Source organism: Notolabrus celidotus, chromosome 8 (genome assembly GCF_009762535.1).
Source record: "Notolabrus celidotus isolate fNotCel1 chromosome 8, fNotCel1.pri, whole genome shotgun sequence".
Lineage (NCBI taxonomy): Eukaryota > Metazoa > Chordata > Actinopteri > Labriformes > Labridae > Notolabrus > Notolabrus celidotus.
In genome coordinates, this window is record NC_048279.1 from 30,616,613 (window position 1) to 30,637,053 (window position 20,441).

The 20,441-nt window shown below is 39.2% G+C and overlaps 1 protein-coding gene and 1 long non-coding RNA gene across 5 annotated transcripts in view; one reads left to right on the forward strand and one right to left on the reverse strand.

Moving 5' to 3' along the window:
• fstl5 (follistatin-like 5) overlaps positions 1–20,441 on the reverse strand; it is a 222,882-nt gene that overhangs the window by 184,055 nt on the left and 18,386 nt on the right. For 2 of the 4 annotated variants that reach the window (XM_034689156.1, XM_034689155.1), the window contains exon 2: positions 2,147–2,288. In XM_034689156.1, coding sequence (XP_034545047.1) covers positions 2,147–2,288 — 142 coding nt within the window. Of the gene's footprint in view, positions 1–2,146; positions 2,289–2,445; positions 2,539–12,263; positions 12,584–20,441 lie in introns of those variants that run through there. The other 2 variants (XM_034689157.1, XM_034689158.1) reach the window with 2 other exon arrangements.
• Positions 2,174–3,384, forward strand: LOC117816810. Its single transcript, XR_004632018.1, has 2 exons — positions 2,174–2,311; positions 3,117–3,384. It is a non-coding gene; the product is annotated as an uncharacterized LOC117816810 (long non-coding RNA).

Here is a 20,441-nt window from a genome sequence, read left to right on the forward strand (position 1 = left end):
AACCTTCAAAATACACTGTCGACTGAAGATAAACAAAATTGAAAAGGTTTTTGAGGCAGCTTGATTCACTTTCAGTGCAGCCTAACAAAGAACAATATAGTACATTAGCATGGAAACTAAAGACAGTGGTAAGAAAAAGCCTGAAGCTCAACAAGAAAAAGTTTCAAGTGAGAGACAAAAAAAACACTGCAATGCAAAATTTAATTAGACACAAAGAGAGCCATCTCTATGATTCTTGCTGCAGACTGTTATAGCCAATTACAACACAAGGAGTAATGCCTTTGAGGAACATGCTGAAAAGCTACTGCTCAGTTTTATAGTTTGTAAAAATATAGCCACATTTAAAGGACAATTAAGCCATATTATAAATCAAACTTTTTGCTTTTTTCAAATGTATTTGCAAAAACTAGTGTTACTGTATATTGTTTGTATTCAAAGATTTAAAGCTGCTCTACTAAAAGAAGCATCTTCGACTTTCTAACCAAGTCCCACATTGAAAGGTATCCCATCAGGACATCCCATCTGTCCCAAAGAATAAACTGTAGATTTACTCGGAATGAAATAAACTACAGAGACAGGACACTTCCTTTGACGCTTCCCTGTATGAGTTACACTTGCTGATACACAAACACCTCGTCCATCCTCAAATCTTACACCTTAAAGGTGTGAACACATGCTCAGAAAAGACACACGTTATCCTTCAGACTTCAGAAGTAGCTGCCTTACAAGGTGAAACTGTGAGACACTGAAATCTGCGATATGTATTTTTACTTGCCTCAGCTTAGCCCAGGTTATGTAGGATCTGGGGCTTGGGTGCAAAGTATTGACAAAACAACGGTGCAATGCCACCCTGCACATAGAGATAAGGTTAATAAAAAAAGGCATCTGTTCCTTTAAGACTGAAATCCAACACTATCCAGACAGAGCGGGGGGAAAGCTGAATCGTTCGCCTCACTCTCCCTCTCGGTATAAAGCATCCCAGCCTGGCAGAAGTGCTATCTCTGCAGTTTACCGAGATCACATTACAGGATTTTTGGATATTGAACTTTAAATCTCTTAACTTCCTTAGCACACACACAATTTCCAAGGTGGCTGTGACTAAAAGGAGGCAGAACTCTTGTATAGCTGATACCTGCAGTCTGTGCATTTAGAAAGCATCTCTGTGATTAAATCTTGTTCAAAAGGTCAAAATGTGTTTGACCATTGTGTCCCTTTAACAGCTTTGCATCGCCCCTGGCTCCACTACACACTCTGATACAGTCCAATGACATTCCTACCATCTGTTCCCTCTGTTTTTATCTTTCCAGCCACCTTCTACCCCACCAACCCTTTAGTACCTCTCTGTTTTTGCCTTTGGCTCTTGTGCCGACGTGACTGAAGGTGACTGAAGTAAATTTAAAGGCAATGTTCAGTCTGAAGATGACAGATTCCCTCAGAGTGCAAGTGTTTTTTTTTTTACTTAACTTAATTGTCTCTGCTAATTACTATCTTGGATTAAAGGGGGAGTGTTTACCAGAAAACAGAATTGGAATGGGGGCTTGTGGGAAATGTGTACTGAAGGACCACATTTTGACGAATGCCTCTTGACAAAACACTCCGCTGTCCTCAAGTCCCTCGTCTGCCAAAACAGTCAATTTATTTGCCAGTCTGGCTCTAATTGAACCAGCTCTGCTGCTGCTGCTGGTGTTTTGGAAACAAATAATAGTGCGGTACTAGTTTAGGGGAGAAACAAATGTATCTTATTCCTCAAGATGCATCAACAGAGATTAATAAAAGAGTCCGATTTTACTTGTGAAAGTTTTCCTGTATTGTTGGGTCAATAAGCATTAAATCACATCTTTTACTTTAAGCGATCAGCTAATATGGCATGCAATCATCTTAAATTCATTCAAAGCTTGTCTTCATCTCTGCTCAGCTGTGCAAGCACTAATCTGATGTTGTCTTTCAAAAGACAGTCCCCTGGCACAGAGGGAGGCATAATGATTCATCGAGTTTTTTTTTTTTCTGCAGTGGGCAGAAAAACAACAACAAAAGGAGAGTCATCTGAAGCAGGAACAAAGTGGCACTGTAATTAGTTTCATACTTGGCAAAAGCACGTAGTCTTTCTTGTTACGGGCAGCAAATGAAAAAAGACGGGGATCAATACCTTGTGTCGAAATCTCACTACTGGTCGATAGGGCGGCGACCTGAATCCCTCCTTGTTGGGTGTCCCATCGGCGCCGAGCACAGCGAGCCCCAGCAGTAAAGTTGCCGCCGACCACCATCTGGCTGTCTTCATTGGTCTTCTCCTGTCAAAAACCAAACAAGAATGGTGAGTGCTCTTCTCCAAGACACCAGGGGTTCAATACTGGCTGGCCAGACAATACATCAAGTCCACCGTAATTAGTGCAGACAATGGGATCTGCAAAACTGTCGCTGGATTAAACTAAAGCTATCAATACGTACCCCACACTCGGATAAGAGATTAGATCTCCTTTTGGATCAATTAAGAGGAAACAGACGTCATGAGAAAAATCAAGATAAAGAAGAGAAAGGCACGATATATTAAGGCAATTAAAGTGAGGGCTTTGGATTAATTAGTGCCGGAGTCAAGCAACTGTGATGTAGCAGCCAGATAGCATCTTTAACAGTTTCCTCACACCCTCACAGAGCTGCAGCACAAATATTTATTCAACCAAACAAGAATATTCACTCTTTACCACCAATGAAACAGCTTTTTCAATAATTCATGGTGCTGTATGAAAAACGGTTTGACCCCTGCATGGCAGAAATTATATAAAACAGTGTTTGTGGGGAAAACACATGCCCTGTGTAAATGTCTGTTTCCCAGAATAGCTGCGATGTTCATGTAAGCAAAAAGGAAATACACAGAGAAGAGGATCTGTGTTAGCCAGTTTTCCCATATTACCCAACAGAAGGATTAACACAGACACACAAATACACAAACACATGAGCACAGGCTTTATGTTCAAATCTGCAATGCATTTGTTCATCCTTATTTTTATCCCTCGTCTTTATCTGCATTTATGCCCCCGGTTCTTTGTGCAGCATGTTGCAACATCCCCTTTGTTAGCAACGCTAAATGTGACTCAGCTTGACTTGTTGATTTCTCACAGGAAAAACACTGAGCTGTACTTTCTAAGACGTCTAGAGCCACCAGTGTGTGCTCATCATCCTCCAGCCAAGAGAGATGACTGACAGCAGGATGGTGACCCTGCGTTCCTGTTCTTCCGGAGTGACACTGAGTCGGACATCAATGGCACTGTAGTGGAACCTCAGTAGGCCCACGTGCTTTTCACTGGAGGTCGGGAGGTCGTGCCGGAAAAAGCAACGTGTCACTTTGATGTGACGGACCGAAAGAGAACATAAAGTTTCTTTTTGTGACTTGCTGTTCTTTGGATGTTCTTTGAACTGCACGACACAGTCTAATGTAACATCTACCTTTCTGACAGCATGTTCTTATTCCCAGGGCATTAACTACTGAAGCTTTACCATCCTTCTTTGATGTGTCACACTGATGCATAATACACTCTTTGGTGTTTTCTATGATACACAGTGGGCCAATATATTTTGAATATTTTAACCATTACACCTTACCATTAGATAGTGTTTCTATACATGAAGTGCACCTTTGTGTCCTCTGAACCTTACAAAGTACTTTTTTTATCCCTCATTATAAACAAATATAATATTTCATGTTAATAAGAAAGAAAACAGACATTCAAAGCAAGGTCTTATTTAGATAACGTATTGGTTTCTGTCCTTCAGTGAGAATGTGTTTGATGCACACTATCCTGTCGGTGAATGAATGTGATTCATGTTCATGAAAATATAAACTTCATTCAGATGAACAAATATCAATAGCTGGGGTTTGCAAAATGGCAATTTAAAATCTGATACTTTCCAAACTGTGGGGCATCTTTCATATTTTCTTTTGCCACATAAATTATATCAACCACCAGACCACCAACCATCACCCATCTTCTTTTGTTGAATCCACAAAAACACTGATGTCAAATTTTCTTGCATGAGAAGAACAAACCAGCAAATTAAAGTAGGTATCAAAAGAGAGGCCTGAGAGGAAGAATGTAGAAGTGAAATAGAAAAAGGTGGCATAATGCTGCTGCTCGGAGCCTTGGTCTTCAGACTGTTTTCCTTTGGAACAAAGCGTTTAGCCTTTGTAGATGAAAAGTCGTGTTCTGTCTGTCCCTCACTCTTCAATGTCAGGTGTAGCTGTGAGGGGGCAGTGAAAGTGCCTTAATAATCCAGAGGGCAGTGAGCTTTTACTCCAAAGTATGAAATTCAAAAGATATTTGAACATGGCAGAATAATTGTAAAACTGCTTGTAATAATCAACAGCCGAACCAACCCCTGCAGACACATTATGCTCATTTTGTGCTACGGGGCACCCAAAATCTTACTTACTGCCTCTGTAATGTGATCACATCCTTTCTTTATGCATTTCTAAAGTCCCCAGCTCTAGGTAGGACCCCTGCCTGCAGCTGCTGCTGCTCCACTTCTGTGTTAACACAGTATTTCAGCCACACTAGGTGGATTAGCATATCTGCTAGCACAATCAATCAACTTCTCTGCAGCGTCCCAGCGTTAAATGGGTTATTAATGGACTAACTTTTTCAGAGACAGAGACATGCACAGCTTTCAGAGGTTCAGCTGTGTCATTAAATGTCCTTAAGGACATTTAACCCATTATGAGCAGTCACTAATACAAACACACAATAAACATTATATTTCTGCCCCCACCAGCTACTGAATTATTGATCATCTTTCTAGGAGCTCTGAATACTATCTGAAGTGCTAACTGTGCTTTTCTTTAATAAATAAAGGAGTGCTTACTGTGGAGTGAATGCACATTTAGATTGCGCTTCTTCTACACAAGACAACACAAAATATATTTGTGTCCAGTGGTGAGTTAATTTTCTTGTCTTTGAGTCTATTTTCATTTTGAGCACCATTATTGCTAACAGAGCTCTGGCACAGTGACAGACTTCATATATCAGTGGGGAGAAAGCATAGACTGAAGGCAGACACTGGATTTAAGTACCACTACTTCTGCAAATATAAATATTACCCACAAGCACTCAGTTTGCAGTACAATGCTGAGAAATGTTTCTTATGTTTGCCCTTCCAATTTGTATGAAAGAGGATACACTAAATATTACCGACACCTTTAGGTAAAGATTACACAATTCAACAGAAAATACACATTAAAGCCTTAAAGCTCACCCTCAAGGTAGTGCTGGCTTTGTCTCAGCTGTTATGGAAAGCAGCCAATATACAAAGGCTGCAGTCCCCGTACAGTGCTAGCTCTTTGACCCCCCAAAAACTTTACTAGCCCCTTGAATATTTTCACCGGCCAAGCAAATCTTCTTTTCTTTACTTTGTGATTTATGATAAATGTGCCTTCAGTTGCATTAAATACATTTAAAGTATGCAGAGAGAACGTTTTCTAAGGGCTGAGAGATGCATCTTAATGAGAACATCTCTGCAGACCAGTTCATTTAAGTTACAGAACAAGGCATTTGTTTGTGTGCATATGTTCACTGCGACCTCCTTCTGTCTGCTTGTGCATGCTAATGATTCAGCTAGTGTTATGTGCAGCGAGTGCTTCTTTTTGACAGTTGCCCGTCCCTTTACAGAACGAATGCTCTCGTTTGGCTTTCACAGGGAAATGTTGGCAAACTGTGCAATGCATACCAACCCTTGCAACCATTCTCCACCTATGAGAATTAAGGAAGGCATGTCCTTTTGAGACATTTTTTCAAGTCTTCAGGCTACTGCCCACAACATTTTGACCGTCTTCCTCATGTGTAAGTCAGCATATCACAGTGCAGTTCATCTGTCACGTGTTTTAACAGCATGTCTTTTAACCCTCCTGTTATGTTGTGGGTCAAATTGACCCTTTTTAAAGTCCATTTTAGGTAATGTATGCCTTCCAAACCAGCTAAATGCAGCATAAAAATCTGGGCAGCATGTGACAGAAGAGGTGTCGTACTAATTTATCAACATTACTTTATAAAAAAAAATCAAAATGTAAAATGAAATAAACAAAAATCTAAGGGATGTAAAATTCTTGTATTTATATTTAGGGCTTTCCAATGTACATTAAAAAAGTTTTAACATTCATTTAAATGAAAAACAAGTGAGTTATCCTCATTGAAGCAGGATCTGTGAGAATTAAAGAACACCAATGGATCAAATCTTGATTTAAATGGTCAGTAATGGAGCTAAAAATTTGATTAAAAAAAGGATATTGGGATTTTTTGGGGTTCTGACACTTTTGGATAATTGAGTATGCCCCGGGTCAAATTGACCCAGGAAAATTATTGCTGTTCCGTAGAAACGAACATAACAGGAGGGTGAAATCTCAATATGTCTCAGACTCTGATTGGCGGTGGAAAAAAAAATTGGCTACTGATGAGCTGATGAACATGCCCTGCATAAACTTTCCCTAGCCCCGGGCCATTGGGCCAGGAATAATGTCGAGCCCTGTCCCCCACTCTCTAATCTCCACGTCTCTCTTCAGCTGTCCAATCCAATAAAGGCAAAATACTCCATAAAGTTAACTTCAAGTAAAGTCAACTTTTTCAGTCATAACTTCTATTTCTCTACAAACATTTATTCTTGGGGAATTTATGTAATTCAATTTTAGCATAAGCTGCATTAGAAGCAAATACAAAGTAATTATGTCTGATGTTCCCTCCAGCACAAAAAATATTAAACATAATGCCACATTAACATAAACCCAGCCAGATAATGATCTACACTCAGAAGTAAGGATTTATTATGACAGCTTCTGCTACACGTGGCCTCAAACTGACATGAACACTTGTATGAGCATGTTATATATTAGTGTGCAGAAGCTCTTGTGTGTGTGAGAAAAAAAAGTGTGTAGCTGGGTAAATACTCCAAAGTCTGATTTATTTGCCTTGAAAGCACAGGAGGCAGAAACAGCCCCGAAGTTTTCCCTGGACCCCCTCCGGGAGTGCCATCATAACTTTGGCTTGGGGTTTTTAAATTCCCCGGAGCACGTCTAAGCTTTGGCATTGACTTTCAAATGAAGACTACCCATTTCCCACTATGTACACAATGCATCATGTCTTGACAATTCACAGCCGCGCTCCTCTAACCCCACCCTCCCCACCCCCCATCCGTCTCATTCAGCAGATTTTTGCCATTCAGTGCACAGGGCTAGCATAACAATAGAAATGTCAATGCAACCTCTCTAACAGATACTATGTGTATGTAGCACCTGACTGCAACACGCTCAGCGCTTGCTGGGTTTGAATACATGCACACACTGTAATTTACCATCAGCTGTCATGCTTGTTTGGCAAGTCATAAGTCTGGAAAAATGGAATACATTATGAAAACTGCCATACATTTTCCTGACAGTATGCATGAGTTACCCCCCAAGGCCTCTTGACTATTAGCCTGCTTGGACTAATTCTGACTTATAGCTGATAAGTCTTCAATTTACAGCTTTCTAATTACAGTCAGCTTGTCTCCAACGTAATTAAACTAAGCCCTAGAGAAATCAGGAATGCTGGATATGGCTGATGGGCTTTTGGGAACACTGAGTCTTCTCTGGTAGTCGATGGACAGTACAGTACAGTACCAGCTCATTTTTAAAACAAGGCTGGAAACTTATACAGTACTTACCATAATCCAAACAACATATGGCACAAGATAAGAAATGTCAGCCTTAAAGCAAAGGGCAAAGAACCCCACAGCAGAGTGTTAAAATATTTCTACAACAACAACCACAGCCAGTGCCTCCCTCAAGCATCTGTTTTGCTCTGCAAGCTTCCTTTTTTTTCCTACAGAGTTTACCACAAGATTTAAAAAACTGATCGGAGCCAGAGGTGTAATTCTCAATCCTTAGCACCGAGACCCTGAAGGTCTGTGCGTGTCAGAGAAAGTTAGAGGGTCAAATCTCAAACAAGCAGTGGAAATTTCCCTCATCACTTAACAGCTACCCATGATGCACTCAAACAAAACATTACTGAAACTAAACAATTTACTGAAAACCACACCTGTTCGGTCTTTACGATTTCATGAAATATCCAATCAATCCAAACATTGCCAACAACTTTTTTTCCACACACAAAACTCACCTCTTATCATTCCAAAAAACATAAATGTAAACTTTTACATAAACCAGACATGCCAAAGCAAACAGTGTTACAGTTTGACGCACCATTCTGACATGCACCACCTACCATCTACATTATTATCAACTTCCCCCAACTCTGTTTGCATTATCAACAAGAGTTACAAATATTTATTTGGTCAACTTACATTTCAATTAATAAGAAGTGGATTGTGCTCAAAAAGAGCGAGCCCTCATGACAGTAAAAAACACCTCCTCTTTGCAAGATGTCAAAGATCTCATGGAGGGACGTCAACAATAATCAAGTTCTTCTATCAGGTAGAGATATTCAATGGGTCTCAACCCTCACAGAGTCTTCATCAGGGCTTGGTCAACACCCTGATGAAGACTCCGACTCTGACGTAGGGTCAAAACCGGTTGGCGTTTCCTTTTCCTGGTTGTTATTTTTAAAACTTTATGCCCTGAATAATTAAAGGCTTTTTAAGACTAGTCCTTGACACAAGCTAGTGAGCCTGAAGACAGCCCCCGTAGCTTCCCCCGCTTTTTCGACTAGTTTTGCATTTTCTTCAAGAGCACCTGGCTTCTACCTGGAGTTTACCCCATTACCTCCCTGCAGTGGCGGTTCTAGACCAATTTTACTGGGGGGGCCAGGCTGGGGCCAAGGGTGTTGTCAGAGGGACACATTCAACCCTGACAAAAGAGACTGAGAAGGGCGAGGACCGGCTGAAAACAAACTGGCAAAACATCAGTGCATCCCTATATACTAGACATATATACTAATGTGTACTATATCAAAATTCAGACTGACAGCAGCTGTTTGGCTGTTTACACTCAACATGAGTCCCTTAGCGCTCTAAGGGACTGGAACCAAGTGCTACACGCATGTGTTCCGCCTGTAACACCGGCGCGATCCGAAGCTTTCTTTATTGTATATTTGTTTGGTGTGGAGGGGGGGCCACAGGGGGGTCCAGGTTCAGTTTTACAGGGGCACTGGCCCCTGTTGGCCCTTCCCCAGAGCTGCCACTCCCTCCCTGAGCACACTGTAACTATGTTTCTATATTTCCTTGAGAGATAAACAACTTTTAGTCTCATATTACAGACAGCTATCAGGATGGTGTCATTTAAAGCAGTGTTGATATCCAGTGTTTAACAATTTGTACGCCTCTATATGTTCTGTAGCTGTGCAATAGCCAGTTCTTATCCTGGGACAAATCTCAGTTTTTCGAACAAGTGATTGATAATTGTTTGTTGACATTTCCAACGATCGATAACTGATAATACTCACAATTTGCATCCTTTATTTCATGTAAGTTCTTGGCAACACAATGGCAGAGGACCTAAAAAAGACCAAAGCAATGTCTGCCAGTATCATCAGTTTATTTTATCCACTGCTTTTTTTTATCATCAGATTAATTTAGTTTAACATGTAACCCTGTGTTTTTCTGTTTATAAGTTAAAGATTAAACTTGTTAAATAACATTGTGACTAATAATAAAAAACAAGAGGAATGTCTAAAAGTACATTGGGTTTTCTCTTTTCCTGCTGAAAACGTTGTCAGACACTCAGATTGCTTTTGTTAATCCCAGAGGGGTTTTGACCTCCAGCTGGTGAGCTATTGTCCTGCTTCAGCGGATGTATTCAAAGAATCCAGAGAGAAAGTTGTAATCATTGAGTTTAAGGTCTTTCTATTTGTAATCTGCTCTTTAAAGACCGAAAACATATAAGGTGGCCATGTTCTACACCTTTCAACTCCCCTTAGCACCCAATGAGTTGTTCAGAATTACAAGACTGCTGCATTTGTACTGAGCAGCTCCCAAGGGTGCGTGGGGTAAACATCTATGAATGACAAGCCAAGCAGAGCTGAGAAAAACATGCACACTCAGTCCACTGACAATGCTGAAAAACCTCCAAAGCACTTTCAATGTGACCTCTGCAAGGTTAATGTGCTGTTTAAAAACTCACTCCACACGGTCATTACACAGGCAGGGAACCAGACATATTTCGAATACAAGATAAAACCATAATGATAATCATGTCCCTCATTCATAGTGGAAATTAAGGTTTTGATGTATTGCTATTCATTCTTTGTAAACACTGTATTCAGTGTGGACTAGCTTTGCCCCCTTTTGAAAAGAACTTAAGTGCTGTATACTCTGTTTATGAAACACACATTTAAACACAGAGATTATTGACAGACAGAAGATATAGCAAAAACAACTAAGCTGCTCCCATTCAAACAGTTTAATAACCAGCGAATGTTGTGCAGTAGAGACAGTTTTCTCACAAACAATCTCACAAAGCCATTTTTGCAAACTGTGTTGGAAACTGTCAAGTTTGCAAATGGCATTTGAAGCATCATTTATCATTTGCCTTTGGCAGCAACTTCTCAGCACTGTAGCAGGTGTATCCAATTTTTTTTTTCTTCGGTATGAAATGCAAAGTGTCCATTCAAAGTGTGCAAATAAAAAAAATTTTCCATTTGTTTGCTTTTATTTATCTACTTTTGCTGAGCATGCATGGAGTTCTTTTTTAACACTCTGCCTCAAAGTCGGCCAGTGTTTCAGATTTCTTTGATGGAGTGGTGCACTGAAAACAGAAGTGTTACACAGCTGAGCAGTTTAAGACAGCAAGTGTTCAGCAGTTGTGGTCTTGTTTGACAGCTCCACTGTTGAGGGAACACGTTGATCTTAACTTGACATGGACATTGTAGGATTTTGTCTTCTTCAATCCATGTGAATCTGCACGAATCTGTTTTGATGATGTAGACCAGGGGTACTCAAATACAAATCTTAAAGGGCCACAAATATATTTTTCAATGAGCCAAATGTCCATTTAATGAGGTCAGTCAGACCATATGCAATAATACTGTAATTACTTAGGTTAAAGGTTACTGCTCAGCTCCAATCTGCAATGATGAGATGTTCAAACCAAGCCAGAAACCTTGGTGTAGTCATAGACTCAGACCTTAATTTCAGCAGCCACATTAAGACAATTACAAAGTCAGCCTATTATCACCTTAAGAATATATCAAGGATTAAAGGACTCATGTCTCAGCAGGATGCAGAAAAACTCGTCCATGCATTTATCTTTAGCAGACTAGACTACTGTAACGGGGTCTTTACAGGACTCCCTAAAAAGTCCATCAGACGGCTGCAGCTCATACAGAATGCTGCTGCTCGAGTCCTAACAAGGATCAAAAAAGTAGACCACATTACTCCAGTTCTTAGATCTCTACACTGGCTTCCTGTCTGTCAGAGAATAGACTTTAAAATCCTGCTGATGGTTTATAAAGCACTGAATGGTTTAGGCCCAAAATACATTGCTGATCTGCTACTACTTTATGAACCACCTCGACCTCTGAGGTCATCAGGTACTGGTCTGCTTTCAGTTCCTAGAGTCAGAACGAAACATGGTGAAGCAGCGTTTAGTCATTATGCACCATATATCTGGAACACACTCCCTGAAAGCTGTAGGTCTGCTCCAACTCTCACCTCTTTTAAATCAAAGACTAATACTTTTTTATTTGCCACTGCCTTCCTATCTTAGATTATTTTAACCCACTTTAAATTAAAATTTAATGTAATTTTTAATATATTTCTAATTTTCCTTTTCTTTTCTGTTTTATCATATTTGACATTTTAATTGTGTTCTTTTATGCCTGTCTGAATGTCTCCAATGCTTTTAATGTTTTAATGTAAAGCACATTGAGTTGCCCTCGTGTATGAAATGCACTATACAAATAAAGCTGCCTTGCCTGCCTTGCCTAATATTTATAACAAAATGTCCTTTTCGTTCAAAATAACAACGAAAATATGAACTTCAGTTGTGCTCAAAAGTTTACATACCCTGGCAGAATTTGTGATTTTTTGGGGCATTTTTCAGAGAATATGAAAGATAAGAGAGAAAATAGATTTGGTTGGGTGAATCAAATTATTAGCAAACAACTGTGTTTACTCTTTTTATATCATAATGACAACAGAAACTACCCCAGAAATCATACATTCTGCCAGGGTATGTATACTTATGAACACAACTGTAAATGTTGTTGTGTGTTTTGTTGTCATGGATGTGTCAACAGTCCTGCTTGCAGCTTGATATGATGATTTCAGTGCATTTATTTTGCAGTTCTTACCTTTTGAATTTTGAGGAAATGTCTCTTCAAAATTCCTGGATGTCTTATAATGTCGTTTCAAATTGGAAATCTTCAGCACAGCTATAGTCTCCTGGCATATTAAGCACATGGGTCTTGTTCTTGTGGTGGTTGGAGGGTGAGTGAATTCAAAAGTTTCACTCCATTCACACGCGCAGATATGAACTCCTCGCGAGGAAAATCAACAACCGAGAGGTATTTAGGCAGCTGCGAGCGCGCATAAAAGCACAGGGACAGAGGTGGGGGATGACACTTGCTTGTGAACAACAATTCGCGCGAGCACAAATCAGCTCTGCGCGGAAAATATCTGTCCGCGAGAGCGCAGCGCGGCATACGCACGCGCGTAGGTACTGCTCTGCTCTCGAAGCTGAATTCTGCTCGCGCGACGGCAAGTCAAACTACATTTGACATATTGGAGGCGGAGACCAAGTGACGCACTGACCCTCTGATGATTGGTCAGCTTTCAACTTGACCACACCCACATGACCTCTGAACCTGAACCGTGATTGTCAGCTGTCACACAAGCCAGCAAGAGTAAACTTAAATGGACTTGAATTAACAGCTGTTAAGGTTGAAGTGAGATATTATAATTTAAACTAAGATCAGATATTAGTAAGCTCCAAGTAGCGTTTAACTACTTACTTATAGGTAGAGTTACCTTCAGGGGGAGACAAGACCCCTTGTCTCACCCGGTCTCACCCTGTCGGGATTCTTTTTCCCATAACAACCTTCCAACAATACATTATCCCTTACATAGTATATGGAGATATGAAAAATGTGATATCCATTATGTCTACACAGGATTTTTAATAGACAACACTTCTTGTATTTGTCTAGCTCTTTGGCAGCCTTACATCTCCTCCAGATTGCCTCAAAACAGGGAGGCTATTCTTGAAGTCCCATTTTATTTTAATTTTTTAGCTTTCTAATCTGAGTTTTCGGCATCTACATAAAATCATCGTCCATACAAATGGTTAGCGAGTTATAACGCTACTTGGAGCTAAATAATATCTGATCTTAGTAAAATATAATATCTCACTTCAACCTTAACAGCCTTTAATTCAAAATGTTGATCAAAACATTATATTTTAAGGTTTTAGCCGACTAATGTGCTTACAACATGAATTCCGTGGGCCGTACTCCCAACCATAGAAGATCCTCCTTGGCTGGCTGCCAATCACGGTTCAGGTTCAGAGGTCATGTGGGTGTGGTCAAGTTGAAAGCTGACCAATCATCAGAGGGTCAGTGCGTCACTAGGTCTCCGCTTCCAATATGTCAAAAATAGTTTGACTCCCGCGAGCAGAATTCAGCTCCGAGAGCAGAGCAGTGCCTGCGCGTGCGCGTATGCCTCACTGTGCTCTTGCGGACAGAAACTTTGTTTCGCAGAGCTGATTTGTGCTCGCGCGAATTGTTGTTCACAAGCAAGTGTCATTCCCCACCTCTGTCCCTGTGCTTTTATGCATGCTCGCAGCTACCTAAATACCTCTCGGTTGTTGAATTTCCTCGCGATGAGTACATATCTGCGCGTGTGAAATATTATTATCTGCTCGTGTATATGTTTTTACGAGCTCGCCCGTTTTGACACAAATCTAACGCCATACTGTCTGCGTATCGTTGACATGGGGAGGGAAGGGATAACAGTTTGGGGGCCAAAAGAGGTGTCCGGCGGGCCGCCTATTGAGGACCTCTGATGTAGACCGTGCTAGCTACCAACCTCAGACAGTTTCCTCTATCTTAAATGAGTAAGGCTTAAAGTTACAGTGTGTAGAAACCAAAAAATACTGGAGATACAACAGACTTAGAGTGGATTGTGTTATGATTGAAGTGACTTGAAATTTGCCTATAACCATTATTTATTATAAAAAGAGAGACATATCCCTCTACTTAATTTAAGCTGTGTAACAGAGTGTTTATCTGCTGTAAAGAGAATGTTATAATTGTTCATAGAAGTGAAAGCAGTTTGACAGCAAATCCCTCCATTAATACAATTCAAAAGATGGAATATCCCAACGAGTATTCTCAGTGTTAATCAAAGTCCTTTTTTTATTTGGGTTTGTTTTAAGCATCCAGCGAGGGTTTGAAGATACAACTGCTTCAAAAATATAAAAGGACAATTGGGAAGAATTTTTTTCAAGCAAACGGATTGTTTTATATTCCTGCATTGTTTTTTTTTGCTGCAAACAACTCTGTTATTTCAGATCAACCACAAGAAATGTTTCACTAGGGGGATTGTGAGAAGACATTGAGTTTGTTTTGCATACACAATAAGCTAGCCAGACAGCAAGCAGCTTTTTTTTTTGTTGTTGTTGATTTTTGGGACTCTGCTCACAAGGCAGGATGACATTCATTTTCAGGGGTTCTGAATGCAGCATACTAAACAACAATTTCAATGTCCTTCCAAATGAGTAACCTGATTCATGTTTTGAAGCTTCCCCGGCTGGATCCTGACAGAAAAATATTTTTTTTTCAACATGCACATTTCAAGTCGAAATGAAGCTCTCCTGTGCCGCTGAGAAATTGGATTGTGATAGCAGCCACATGTGCCTGTTTCAACCAGCAAGGAGGCACTGGTCCTCGCAGTTTGCTCTGTAAACCAATGATTTCCTGGAGAAGCTTGTTTGAAATTATTCAAATTGTCATGGAGGTCACTGAAGGGGAACTTGAAGTCAGCAGATAAACTGCTCTGCTTTCCTCTCCCCTCACCCGCTCTCCACTCGCTTCAGCTGACACATCCCTGACCTCCTGTGGGCAGATCTCTTTAAGCACGCTCAGCGCGATTTTTATGTACAGACCAATTTGGTTGGAGTACTACAGTTTGTCTCTGAGATATCTGGAGAACACTGGAGCATCTGCTGTGTGTTTGCTGCCCAAGCACCCTGCTGCAGCACGTCTTATTTGGCAGAGTTATCACTGCACTTCCCATACCCAAACATCCCCGGCAGCACTGTACACTGATGAAGGACTCCTTCAAGTTCAAAGCACGTCCGAAACCACAGGCGACACACTTCTCCCCCCCAGGGGTAGTGCTTCTGTTTGGTGCTTGTTCTTCTCTTACAAATGCAAAAAAAACACTGTGCCGATCTCTCAGATGGAGCACAACAAAGAGACAGAGGAACGACTTTGAATGTCATACATGTTCAAACTATTATCATTATTGTATTCATCACATTACACCCCTGCGTGCCGTCTGTGTGAATCAGTTTCAAGAATTCCTTACCCCCTACAACTGCTTTGCTATTATTTTGGTGCATGAATGAAACGTCAGCTGCCTCTGTAGTGCACTCGTTTGTGATGTGCATAAAAATGAAACGCTCGAGGTTTGAAAGGATACGCTGAGAATGTTTTGCATGAGGATTGAATAAAAAAGCGTTTCACTACAGTTTTTGTGGTCTTGGAGGAGTAGACCATACTACATTTCTTTCTGCAAGACCTACAGTCAGTGAGTCAGTTAATAAACGGCAAAGTGGGTTCATAAAAGGGGGCAGCACTTGCCTAGAGGTTGGAGAACTTTGATGGTGAATGAAAGGTTGTGGGATTATATGAAGCTCATATAAGCTCAAAGAAACTGGACGTTTGAAGTAAAGAGGCAGAAATCTTTATACAGAAACTACTTCTGAGATTTCTCCTGAGCAAAGCACTCAACCCAAAACATGAAATATGAAACTCCAAATAGTCAACAGTACAAGCAAGTGAGTTAACAGTCCTTCAATATTTCCGAGAGAACGATAATCTGATATTTGACCCAGAGGGAGAAGAAAAGGGTGAGCACACCTCTCCTATTTTCAAACAGGGCTCATAATGTTACGCTGCAAAAAGTGCAGGTACAGTATGTATGCTATAAACCATAAATCAAGCCTGAATGTGTATTAGCTGTAAAGTTTTAAAGGGTTGGATTCTTTATCTACCTTTTCACAATGAAGACATTATCAAAGAGCTTTAAAAATCTCTCGGCTCACTTGCACCACTGAATCCCAAAAAGGGTTTAATTCCCCTCCAGGCCGTGCAAATTAAAGTTGTTAATTACAACACTGATAACCTGTGTGTGTGATTTGTTAAAGGTACAAGGCAGGATAAATGTCAGGTTGTTAATGGTTGATTCGAACAACCTATGCAGTGTGTTTGCCTGATTGTTTACCCGATAAATGCTGCAGCACACCGAAAACAAGACGAATGATTTACAAATCATCTTCCCTCACCTTTGCTCATGTCCTTTCATAAAGAGGATTCAGTACCTGCTACAAAGACAGTAAGAGGACACTTTGAGCCTGCTTCAGATGTTATCAGAACATAAATGGATCTTTTATCAGTTTGTAGCACTACTATTAGTATGCTTCAGAGGGGGGAGCATGGAGGTCAGGAGGGATGTTTTCATCTCTGCAGTAATGGCCTTGTCTAACCTTTACAGACGGGGTCAATATTCTGGTTTGGGTTCAAAAAACAACAAAGAAGAAGGTTGTAAACATGATCTAACTCAAGTGAATTTGGGTAACTCTGTGTCCATATCATGCTGGAGCTCACTCCAGGTCACTAGAGTTAAAAAAAAAAGAAGTCCAACCCAAGCACCTTTGAATACAGATGATTCCACTCTTTACATTAAGTCTCCGGACGTCTTCCCATGCTTTGCTGCAGTCATAATCACTACAGACACTAAGCAATGCTGCCTTGAAGCAAGAGATAGGTTGTTATACCTCACATTTAAGACAACTCTCTACTCAGCCGAGAAGGTTTATAAGGGCGGTGTATCTCATTTAACATTTCCAGTTAGATCAGTTAACATTCATCAACGCTGAAATGAGCTGCTTTAATTTCAAACACGTGCTGTTAATATCCAGGATTCATTTGAAACTCCAAGTGCTGCAATTATCAGTGTCAGTCATCCTCATATCACCATAATAATAATAATAATAATTAAATAATAATAATAATAATAATTAAATAATAATAATAATAATAACATTTTAAAAAATAAGAAAAACAATAACAATGCTTATTTATAAAGCACTTTTCAAAACAGGGTTACAAAGTGCTTTACAAATGAGAAAGAAACTAAAAGACAATAAAAGAGAAATGTGAGGAAGACAAATAAAAGGAAATAAAACAATGTTGGAAAAATAAAACAAGAAAAGATGAGATTATAACAATCAGAAAAATATGAAATATGAAATATGAAAATGTAATAACATAAAGATAAAAAAAAATTGAAAATACAAAAATGCAAAGATAAGAAATATTAAAATGTAAAAATATCAAATTGTGAAAATGTAAAAATATCAAATATAATTCGTAAATCCTGCCAGTTATACTGCCTGTTAATGATTAAAAACCTCTCCATTAAATAGCTGATGATACTGTTGATAGACTAATGACTTCAATCTGTCACACTTACATTATTGATGATGTTATTGCAAAACTATATATACTTAGCTATTACTGCAAAGGCTCTGGTCTGCAGATGTAAATTAGCTTTAAGCTAACTCTGGTACAATGCATCAAAAGGTAACATTTATGTTCAATACTGTACATGGTCCCTTTATAAATGAATCAAATAAATAAAAAAAATATTATTATTGGTATTGTCTTTTGAGTTGTTGATCCTCTGTTTGTTTATTTCAATCTCCCTCTTTCCCACTTTCTCGCCACAACCGGTCTTGGCAGATGTGTGTTCACCATAAGTCTTGTTCCGCCTGAGGTTGCTGTCTCGTAAAAAGAAGTCTCTCCATGCCATTGTTGCCAAATGTTGCAGAGTGCTTGCTCATGGTGGATTAATGCTGAGTCTCAGTAAATAACTATTTGACATTTAGATGATAGTCTTCTGAGACAAAGAGGCTGAGGCGGGCTCTTCTACCTCATATAACCTCCGAGACATCTTAAAGCATTCATCTTTCTTCTCTTGGATGTTCTTCTTAGAGAAATGGAGCGAGGACAAACATCTCCAAGACATGCCGTCATTGTAGATCTGGATTTATGGTAGTTTCATATCTGTACTGGCGTAGAAGTATATTTTTATTTATTTATTAGGGACCACAGAGTAGTACTGGAGTGAAACGGCAATCCCTCTGTAAGCCTTAGCCCATTTTTGGTCATTCGCAATATTCGCCTGTTGTGTTTTGGTGTTTTTTTCTAAGCTTGGGGCATGATATTAAAGACAGTGGAGTTTTTTGGGTCAATTTACAAAATTTTTACATATATGATTTGGTAAGTGTAATGTCCTCCAGTGTACTCATTTTACTAACGTTCGTGCTCTTAAGCCAAAAATGGCAGCCATTGAAACCCATTCAAACCACGTTTTTTGATCCTGGAATTACTACATCAGAAAAAAAGGTTCTGAGTTACTCATTGTTGTGAACCAAACCACAGGGACCTAAAATTTTGATTTTTACCATAGAACACCAGATGGCGCCATTTTCTTAGTTTTCATCCCTTTGCCAAATTCATGCTACTCTCCCTTTGTCCACTAGGGGCACAAATCCTGCTCTAGAGTACCAAAGGGCAAATGGGTTCAGACTTTTTTGAGTTCACTGCATACCTTGAGATGTCTGGAAGTGGTGTATGTGTGTGTTTAGTGAAATTATTTTGTGTGTGTGGGAATATCTGTAGCCAAAATTGGAGTAATGAATTCCTTATGGGAAAAATGCCCTGATTAAATCCCCACCTAAAAGCATAAAACACTCAAAGTTTGAATGCCATTATTCTGCAGGAAAAAATCATATTTTTTTTCAAAACAGCTTTGACATTGTAGGTTTGCCTTCAAAATCTATGATGTTCAGGGTTTTCAGCTGAATGAACCACTTTTCATGTTTCCACTGTGGGCCAAACTTCATGTAGGTTTTGATTATCATTTTTTTGGCTCTTTTTGGGAATTTTAGCTATAGTTTTACATTTTGGAGCCTTCCATGCAATTTTGAAATTAGATTCAACCAAGGAAGGTCTCTGTGTGTTGATATTGATCCTCAAGATTGATGTATGTATATGTGCATGGTGACAGTAATGTGTGTGTGTGTGTAGGGGGATCAAATTATAGCCAAAAACCTATAGAGAAAGCTCATTCGCTTTTCATGGGTTTTTTCATAACAAAGGATCAGTCACAGACTGGCATATGAAGGGTTAAACTTTTGAAAATAAAATTTGTTTCAATTGATAGTGATGAATGACTTCCATTGAAAGATTTTTTTTCAAAATTTGAAAAAATATATTATTGTATGGCATATTTATAACAGTTTAGACTGCCCACTTTTGGTCAATTTGAGGCCAAAATTGTGACTTTTTGATAAAAAACATGACTTTGCAAAAAAAATAATGCAGTCATTTAATTAGTGTTGTTGTGAGTCATCAACATATGTTAAAATGTGTTGACCCCAATTTTTTTTTTCCAGTTTTCATTGTATTATACAGGAGATAATAATTTAGTGTTTTTTCATCCCCTAAATTCCCCTCTCTGGCACTGTAACACGTGGTAACTAAAGGGTTAATTATAATATTAGTGAATGTTTAGTATGTATCATTAACACTGAAGTTAATTTAAAGATTAAAAAAAAAATTGGTACGATCCATCAATATATGACATATTTATATCAGTTTAAAGCAATGCCCATTTTTGGTCGCCTTAAGACCTTCAACGTAACTTTTTTAAACATAGGACATTACATGAAAAATAATGCAGTGATAAAAAAAGTGTTGTTGTAAGTCATCAACATATGTCAAAATGTGTTGACTCAAAAAAAGAATTCCAGTTTTCATTATATTATGCAGGAGCTGATCCATTTTTGGTGTTTTTTTCTTCCCCTAAATTCCTCTCTCTGGCTCTTAAACACGTCGTAACTAAAGGGTTAATTATAATATTAGTGAACATTCAGTATGTCACATTAATACTGAAGTTAATTAAGAGATTTAAAAAAAAATTGGAATGATCCATCAATATATGACATATTTATATCAGTTTAAAGCAATGCTCATTTTTGATCGCCTTAAGACCTTCAACGTTACTTTTTCCTAGGGCTTACAGAGGGTTAAGGCTAATAATTGACAACCCAGTGCTAACTGAACGACTTTCAGAGAATTGCATTTGATGCAGGAGACTAACTCTGCCTTGAGGTCAGTTTTTGCACTGCTAAGTTGGACGATTTGAAGGTGTATACATTGTTTTGTTAATTTACAGTTTGA